The sequence below is a fragment of the Cibotium barometz genome, chromosome 12 (genome assembly GCF_041138505.1).
Source record: "Cibotium barometz isolate CiBa-2024 chromosome 12, ASM4113850v1, whole genome shotgun sequence".
NCBI classification, from domain to species: domain Eukaryota; kingdom Viridiplantae; phylum Streptophyta; class Polypodiopsida; order Cyatheales; family Cibotiaceae; genus Cibotium; species Cibotium barometz.
Window position 1 is genome coordinate 12,008,894 of NC_141057.1, and position 9,722 is coordinate 12,018,615.

The window sequence follows — 9,722 nt, forward strand, 5'->3', positions numbered from 1 at the left end:
TGGGACGAGAGAGAGAGAGAGAGAGAGAGGGGAGGCAAAGGTTCAAACCTTAGGTTTGAACCTTAAGATTATTCATTAATTAGTGCCCACACTAATTAATGAATATGTCTAGCAGACTTAAATATATATCTACTATTCACTCTCCTATTCGGAAAAAATCATAACTCTCGATTCAAAAAGAGGACTTCGGAAAAAATCATAACTCTCGATTCAAAAAGAGGACGACAAAAAGAAAACCATAGATATTTTTTATTTTTCAAGACAAAAATTCCTATGGATTCACATTTGAGAAAAACATAATAAAAATGTCATTTATTGATATTTCAAGTGATTACAATACCAATATTTTTTTTCTGTAATAAAGGAATATATTCTAGCTTGTGAATGTTCTCCTCATTGTCACTATCATCAACTTCGATATCAATTGGAATGTCTTTATCTTTTTCAATTTCTTTACCCGGTCTATGTGTTTGCTCTTCCTCCATTATTTCAATTGTTTGCTTATTTGTCTTATAAGAATTCTCTACTATTTCATCTTCATTAAAGGCATACCTCAAATCGTCAACTTCATTCTCATTTCTTTTCCATCTGTTCAGAAACCAATCTAATCTTGGATGTGAAGCATCAAAATTTTGTTTATTAATAAAAATATCATAGATATCTTTCATTGTTGTGTTGGATGGGTATACCATTGTCCTCCATAAAGCATCAACTTTTTGAAGCTCCATTCCCCTTCCTTGATATGGTGTTATCCAATTAGAAGACGGGTAGTACTTTCCTGTCTTGATCATTTTATGAATGGTGGTACAGAAATTATTGCCTAAAGGATGCTTTAAATAGAACTTCCAAAACATCAATGCTCTATCAAAAATGTTTGTTGGAGTAAGACAAACTTTGTTCTTCAAATCATCTGCACCATATTGCATGTAAATTTCTATTCCCTTTGAAATATCTTCAGCACTTATATTATGCGACACATTTTTGTAATGAGGCTTATCAATATCTTTCATACAATAGCCTATCATACCATGAAATGTGTGCATGTTCTTCTGCCTTAATGCTCTACACATTACAATGCCACCAATGGGATTATTCTTATCCCAACCAAGATACTTTTTTATGAGCTTATTAACTGCAATTATTGACTTTGCATGAATTCTAATGACCATTTGATAATGTAAATGGAAAACTGTGCCTCCTCTTTCCAATGAGCAACTACCAGCAAGGCATTCCTTAGTGATAAATTCATGAAGATTATTTAGTAATGCTTCATCAATGTCACTACCACCTAATGATATTGTCACACTTAGCTCAAGCACTTTCAAGTTGACATTGGATTGATCTAACATTGCATCTTCATTAGATAACTTCTTTGGTCTTCCACGATTTTTCTTAGGTTCTATGCTTGAAACTTCATGGCCTTCATTAGTTGAATTTATAAATTTTCCAGTTGTTGATTCTCTTGCTCTTTTTTTCATTTTTGACATTTCACTACATAAAAAATACGAAAAAATAGGTTAATAATTCAGAATATATATAGTCAAATTAGTGATAAAACAAAAATAAATGAATAAATTTAAAATTTAAATTGTTTGTTATCAAGCGGCAGATAGCTTTCCTAATCAGTGCGGAACAGAAAAATTCCATAAATGCTTGTCGGAAAGAATACTAACCCTACAGAAAAATCGCCCAAAAGCAAAGAATCGATCCAACTGCTGCAAAATGCTATTCTCAAAAGAAAAAAAATGGAGAAGCGAGACGGATTCAGCGAGCGTCAAAAATGGGCCGTTTGAAGCGTAATCATGACGGATACGGCCAGACGGGGCAATCTTCATGGAGATCAGCTTACGGAGTGCAAATCCGAGGCCTGCAGGCGCCTGCTGAAACAGCATAATCTTGGAATCGTGAATCCGTGATGGGCCGGCCTTGCCATACAGGCAGCACTGCCGCAACAGCAGAAGCTCATGCTTGACGAGGCGCTCTACTCTACGCTCTCTAATAGCGAGAGCGTACCAGACGCAGTTGCAGTATTACGGTGAAGATGGTAAAAGATCCGAATCCGGACTTGAGACCCCTTCAAATCTGACGCCTGGCCTGCTTCATGTCGTCCCATGCACACGCCTTGCCTGCGTCACGTCGTCCTAGGCTTTCCGTCCTCCCTCGGTCATCTCGTCCGTGGGTGACGCCTCTCTTTACGTAGAAAGGAGGGGGAAATGACCAGAAGGGCGCAGAGAGAGAGAGAGAGGGAGAGAAAGGGGTGGCGATAGCGGTTGAGAGGGGGAGAGAGAGGGGTGCCAAAAAGTTACGGTTGGAGAAAAACCTTAATTAATAAGGTTACTAAAAAATTAAATATTTAAGATTTTTTGAACCTTAGGTTTTTAGATTCCACTAATTAATGAATTTTATTTATCGTTCATTGTGTGCCCCTATTCATTACTAGACTGAATATGTATCTACTAGACTGAATAATAATATAATCATAAAGAGATTATTATTCACTATCATCAATTAATTACTGCTCTTAGAATTCCTAAGGTTTTAACACCTTAGGAAAATCTTATGAGGTTGGGCTGCCTCCTCCACGTCTAACTGGCGCCCTTGCATGCCAACCATCCCTGCAACACCAGTTGTTGCCCTTGCACCAGAGGGGGACATGTACATAGAGTGCCCTTACCTAGACTCGCCTGTGAGGTGCCGACCCACGACAAAATTGTACAACGCTACTGCGCTCGACAGAAAGAGGCACCTGTGTCTCTGCAGAGAGGCCGAGAGAGAGAGAGAGAGAGAGATGCCCCCTGCTACGTTCAAATTGTTCGAATTGTGCATACGAGAGAGAGAGAGAGAGAGAGAGAGAGAGAGAGAGAGGCATGCGTCTGCTATGTACTTGTGCGTGGGGGGGTAGAGAGAGATTGAGAGGTGCCCCTAATGGGGGCCTGGTTAATTTCTCGAGAGAACATATCTACGTCCCACATCTCATCTTCCCAAACAAATGAAGATTGTTCCCAGCTCAGATGATAGCCCAGATGAACCCCTGCAATGAGAATAGATTCGATTCAGCGGTGGTGTGTAGTCTTCAACCATACCACCTTTTATCCAAACCTTAACATCCAGGTCTTATGACCACATTAAAAAAGAGGATAAACTAGACAACTCTGGTTAGATTCTCGAGAGAACCTATCACGTCCCACATCTCATCCTCCCAAACAAACACATCTCATCTTCCCAATAAATGAAGATTGTTCCCAGAAGCTCAGATGATAGCCCAGTTGAACCCCTGCAATGAGAATAGATTTGATTCAGCGGTGGTCCCCCTTGGTGTGTAGTCTTCAACCACACCACCTGGCAGCTTTTATCCAAACCTTAACAACTAGTCTCCCCCTGCTGCAGGATACTCCAACACAGCAAAGGATGTATACCCTTGATGTTTAGTTTTCTTGCCCCTTCATGATCAGGGGTCGTGGGAGGGTTAATCCAGTCCCTCCATTTGGCAAGCATTAAAAGCAGTAATCACCTTAGGATTTTGACTTTTGACAATTTGGTACTGACAACGTGGAATGCAACATGGTTTCGACAAATCAGCACCCCAAATGTGGAATGCAGCAAATTGCACCACCACAACATGCGGAACCGAGATTGAAGGAGAGGAATGCAACAGGCTTTTGACAAATCAGCTCCCAGGAATGCAGCAGATTGTACCACCGCAACATGGGGAAGCAAGATTGAAGGAGATGGCACCACCTCAGCATGCTTACTGATTTGTTCTGACGTTTCTACTGACCGTCGTTTCTACTGACCGTCCTCCCCCTCCCCCAGACTGTGCCCGCCGGGAAAGGCCGTCGGGAGGCCTTTCCGGTCGGAAGCGGGCTCCCGATGGAGTCTGACGTTTCTACTGACCGTCCCCCCCCCCTCCCCTTCCGTCCGGAAAGGCCTCCCAACGGCCTGTCACTACTCCATCTTAGGAGTCTTGAGACATGCCTTCCACATAGGAGTCTTGAGACATGCCTTTCACATAACAGAGTTATCTAGTTTATCCTCTTTAATGTGCCAAAGTTCCATACAAGTCTCTCTGACCTTTATTACAACCCCTGCCCTTTATTTCGACCTCTGTAATCCTTATCATTATCTAAACCATTGATACTGAATAAAGGAGCACAATTAGCCTTGTTCAAGGAATGTTTTACGTCTTTCTTGGCAGCTAAAGGAGACTTGTTACTAAAATTACCTCAATAGAGCTCTGAGAAAGGACTGTGTGTTTTCCACGAGGCTTAAATGATTGGCATGTATTAACATATATATGTAGAATGTGTTGTACAATGTGTTGGAAAGCAGCGATCTCTCCTCTACATGTATGAACATATATGTGTAGCTCTCCCGTAGTGCTCTCGGTTTCTTTTCTTTTTTCTTTTTCCCTTTTTTTTTTGCAAGGAACGAAGGGTGCTCCCCTCTAATAAGAAGCATGGCTGTTGAATCTCACATACGTTGGAAAATAGGTGTGAAGCAACAACGCATATAATCAAGAAGCGGTCGCACATATCAAATATCCGAAGAGGCCTTAAAGGATGGCCGGGCGAACGTCTATGTTGGGCATGATGCGGTCCTGCGTGTGCTTGTGCGCTATTATCATGGTATAAAAGACTAGGCACTCCTGCGTCGATCTTCTTGACAAGGGCGATTGTTTTGTTGGAAAGCAACGCTCTCGTTTTTTTTTTTTAAATCAGTGCAAGGCGACGTATATAATCAAGAAACGACTGCCCATATAAAATATCCAAAGAGGCCTTTCGAGGACAAGTAAGCGAACGCCTGTTACGATAGTGCGATGTTATCGTGTTTTCCCAGAATGGGATACTTGGACAAGCAGCATAAAGCAAGCTCTACCAATATAGTGGAGAGAACAAAAAAGCTGGGAAAACCGAGCCACAAGCACACAACGTAGGCAGCTTAACAATATGATTTCGAAGCCTCCGTGTGGGCGTTAAGTTGCGTAGACATACCATTAGGACAGACTCACCAAAGGAAAATCACCAAACGACACCCCTAATAGCAATCCAGCCGCAAGAACATTAGTGAAAGGAGAACCTGGACGCCCATTACGTAGTCAACTTGAGCAAGGCAAGCTGAGAGACAATAATCACTAGCGCGATATGGAGTCGGAGCTTAAGTAAACAGCTCACAATTGCGACAACCCTCACCGCACTACAAAATCGTACAGCCCTACCACATTTCATAGAGGCGGCCCCGTCTCTGAAGAGAGAGAGAGAGAGAGAGAGAGAGAGAGAGAGAGAGGCGCCCCCTTTTAGGTCGATTTGTGCTGTGCATACAAAGGAGAGAGACCCCCCCCCCCCCCTTCTCCCTAGCCCCTTTTTTAATTGTTTGGCCTCGTCGAGACGGAGTTAATTGTGTTTAGTAAAAGATTAGATTAACCTTCTGCAATACTTTTCCGAGGGTTCTTGCAAAATACATGAGCCACTAATTTATGCGGCCATGCGAAACCACGAGGTAAGAAAAATGCTAATGGACTGCTCTCACTCCAGTCATAAGAACCAAACTCAGTAGTGCACGCATATATGATCATATTAAACATCAATTTCCTCCGGAAAGACTACAAAACGCAGTTCACTCGTACCAAAAATGCAACCAGCCTTAAGAGAATACAGGATTGCAACTGAACTTCCATGTGTACAGAACTGAAATAGTTTTAAAAAGCTTCATTTTGAGCTCTTAAGCATTATGTCAAAACTGTGAAAACGGAACAATATCAAAACTCCATTCAAACATTTCCAAGCTCAGGGCCATATATTACAGACCCTACTTACACCAAAAACCGAGGGTAGAGAGTTTCACCCTTGAGAAAACCACTGTGTAAACTCTCCTCAACAACTATACCAAAAAGCCTAAAACATGGAAGCTACAAGCAGACTCTCCTTGCCTGCCAATTACCAAAACCTAAGGCCTCTCAGGTGCGCATTTGGCATACCAGAACCCTGCCTCTTTGCAATCACCATCCATTACCTCAGTGATGAGATAGCATCACTCAAAATCTTCCCAGATCATTCGATGATGATTTGGGTGCATGCTTGGGCCAACAGTACTCAAAAAAAAACTCATCCAATGGCATCATGCAGCCCTCGCAAGGGTCTCATCACATGATTGTACACCAGCCTGCAACAATAATGAAGCTAATCCAGTCACTTTGCCTTGCTTTTTTGAGGTAGCAGCAGCAGACCTAGGTACAACAGCAGGGGGCTTCCAGTCAGTTGCAATGACAGTGATCTCATCTCTCTCACTCCTGAAGGCCAACTCATCTCTCCTACCTTTCACCCAAATCTTAGAGCCAGCATCATGATAAATCACCTCCAGCTCATTTGTGTACCGTGCATCTAGACCACACCCTCTCACTGCAATTCCTGTGAATCCTGCGCCATTAACAGGGTATTCCATTTCTCTGCATGAATGAGCAGAGTTATTATTTGAGGTCCTCTTGTACGGATAAAACCACTTAGCCTTCATGTAGCTGGGTTTCCTCCATGGTGGCAAATGCAGGCCTTTGCACCGCATGGAATGCTTTGTGGCTTCTGACATGAGATGCACTATCTGCTGAAGCCTTTCTGGCTTCCCTACAAAGATCGGAGGGAGGAGCTGCCAAACTACAGAAAACTCACTAGTTGGGCGAGCAATTTCAAACTGTGCTTGAAAATCAATGTCAACAAGAAGTCTCTCGGACTGCTTCGAGGCTGCATCCTCGAGCAACACATCAATGTACTCATAGTCACCTGCAGCATCCACATCTACTGTTACAATATGATCTTTAAGCCCTACAACAGACTTCATCAATGGTACACATACATGTACGGATCATCAAAAGGATGTGCATTGGACGTACCTGCTGGTATCCCGCAAGCATAATCCCATCTAGTCTTGCAGACGGCAGCATTGTAGCCCATCTTCTGTAGGCGATTCATCACGGCCCGCTTCAGGCAGCCGTGAGTCAGGGTCGCTCTTCTTCCGTCGTCACAAATGTGCCTGGCTTCAGTAGTGATGGAGTCGACAATCAGCTGGGCATCTCTCAGCAGCATGATTTCTGTACCATCGGTGCAGGAGGCCAAACTCTGAAAATTGACGGTAGAACGTGTTAGCAACAGAAAACGCAGAAGGCAAGTCCAACAACACATGGTAATTACACTCGACCCCAACCTGTAAGGCTTGCGGAATCTCTGCTGCCCCACTAGACTTGGGATCACCCCTGCTGCTGTTAGGACAGCCGCCATCGGCGAATCGGTGAGTGCATCTACTTTGTTCACAAGCGCCTTCATTCTCCATGAACTCGTTAACCATGGCGACGAGGCAAACGGAGCTTGGGTCATGATCGCTGCCGCTGCTGCCGTAGCCGGGCACCATCCTTTCTGTAGCAAGCCCTTGATTCCCACACATCCTCGCCTTCGCGACTTCGGCCACTAGATTAGGCCTTGATTGTAGGCCTATAGCTTGCGAGGCGTGCATAGGAAATACACGCACCGAATTACCTCCGGCCGCAGGAGGAGGCAGCAGCGCAGGGAGCGGCACTGCAGCTTCTTCCGCGAGTCTGTCACTGAATGGCTTCGGCAAGCCGCCTCTCTCTCCGGCTTTGGAGGTAGAAGAGAAGAGGCGGAGGTTGTTGATCAGACCAGGCATCATAATGCAAGGCTTCACTCAAAAGACTTTCCAAACAAAAAGATGACGAAGGGCGCAGATTGTGCAGGAAAAAGGGTCGAGGAAACAAGGTCAAGCCGGTGCCTTCAGAGGCTGTGCAGATTCAAGGTGAAGAACGAAAGAGGGCGGTTGGCCATGGAAGCCATACACATACGGATATGATATATCTTTGATCTTGAGGTGGCTCAGGTATACTATGGGGAAACCGGGCACAGCAGAACTCACTGTGGGCGCTTCTGGATGAAAGAAAGACGGATTCGGGGGGACAGGGAAATGGGCGAGACGACTTGCCATTTTAACAAAATCGATTCAGAGATTTGGGAAACTTCAGCCCACCGGCTCCACCGCCTCCTACCAGCTCTCCCGGTCGACCTCAACCCTCTTCTCTCTGGCCCGGGGCAGCCACGTCGGAGATTTTACATATCCGATTTGCATGTCCGGGTCCCTATCTTAGGGTCAACTTGGTTATGACGCTCCCTTGAGTTGACGTGGGCGGCGCCAGCGCGGATTTTCTGTCCACGTGGTCCCCAACGCCTTGCTATTGACCTCATATGTGGCCCACTTGTAGCAATCATACCCGTCTGCACCGTGGCCCTGTGACTGTAGACATATGATCCCGTTGAAGAGGTTAGGGCCCACGGCTGGAGCATCCGCCAGCATATGCCGGCGCCGATACCAAGCATGTGGCTGGATTTGGGGTGGCAGGTGTTGCTGACGCGGCACCTTAAAACACAGCACAAGTGGAATAACATTTGAGTTTTGGCGCCACGTGGAAAAGAAGTGCCATGTCCACGTGCCCTAACGTGGCGGTGGGGCAGTAGGCCCCGGCGCCCACAGCGAGCTTAGGTTATTATTTTTCCTACCATAGGATATAACATAGAAAATGTTATCCATCATACGCGTGCTTTGCTTGACAGAACTTTAGAAGGATTGAAAATCGGCTGCCCCCCGACGGCGACCCGCACGCAAGAAAGGCCTGCACCCTGCAGCAAATATTTATTATTTTAAATCCTCCCCAATTTATATATATATTATTATTCTATTACCGTATTTCAAATTGGATAAGGCCCCACATATATTTTCCGTAGACCCGAGGTTCCTCATAGCATCGCATTATGTGCCCTAGCTTGGTACATCGGGCAAATGGCAGCAGAAAAATTTTTGCCAGCGTTGGGAATTGCAAGCACACAAACAAATATGGGTAAATTTATCAATTCGACCACCCTCCCGTTGGGATCACGCATTCGGGCATTTGGATGTGAGGACCGAGAATGACCATTGACACCATACCATGGGGTTCAACACCACCCCTTTAGCTACTCTAGGGGATACCCATCAATACCATAATGGAATTTGACAGCAAGTTAGGGACATTGGACCTAATGATTGGGTACAATTGTAGACACTTGAAAGTTGAGGGGACTCATTTACCACATGGTAGCTATCATGGCAACACTTCAAAGGATGGAACTCGTACAAACTTTAGATATATCTCTCCCTGTTATAAACACGAAGCTAGATTGCTCTCTCATCATGCATCATGGGTTGCCCTGTCATCATGCATCATGGGTTGGTATTGAGTCTTGTTCGGTTGGTATTGAGTCAGAAGTCTTGACATGGAACAGAGTGTACACTCACTCAATTTTTTTAACGATCCTCAATGACATAAATTACATGGAGCTCTTGAACTTTTACATGGATTATCGGGTGGCGGATTTCATGCTAATTTTGTCTCTAAGAAAGACTTTGAAAGAGTACAACCATGAAAATTATTTTGTGTGTGCATTTTTCTTGTGCATACCAAGGGGCCAAAGATTGATTCGAGGTCATGATTGGAAAAACATTGCTTTCGAATGTATTTGGATGTTGACATTTCAAGAGGTGATTCATGCATCATCAACAATGTTTAAATGTTTTTACAATGCTTCTTAAGCTAGGAAGTTTGAAACTAGAGCAGTAAATGTATGTACTGTATTCCTCACCTAGAAATCGCGTTAAAAAATTGACCCCAAGTCTATATAGAGGGACAAATCTAG

General features: G+C 44.2%; 2 protein-coding genes across 2 annotated transcripts; both read right to left on the reverse strand.

Annotated features, from left to right (window-relative positions):
- Positions 1–323: 323 nt before the first annotated feature.
- LOC147633059 (uncharacterized) lies at positions 324–1,412 on the reverse strand. The gene has a single exon (XM_086805680.1). It carries the CDS (start codon positions 1,347–1,349, stop codon positions 324–326), a length of 1,026 nt encoding a protein of 341 aa, XP_086661806.1. The 5' UTR covers positions 1,350–1,412.
- A 4,279-nt stretch (positions 1,413–5,691) lies between these two features.
- LOC147633060 (uncharacterized) lies at positions 5,692–7,953 on the reverse strand. The gene is made up of 3 exons (XM_086806053.1): positions 7,192–7,953; positions 6,881–7,106; positions 5,692–6,770 (listed from the first exon to the last, which is right to left on the reverse strand). Exons 1-3 carry the CDS (start codon positions 7,669–7,671, stop codon positions 6,115–6,117), a joined length of 1,362 nt encoding a protein of 453 aa, XP_086662179.1. The 5' UTR covers positions 7,672–7,953; the 3' UTR covers positions 5,692–6,114.
- Positions 7,954–9,722: the final 1,769 nt, after the last annotated feature.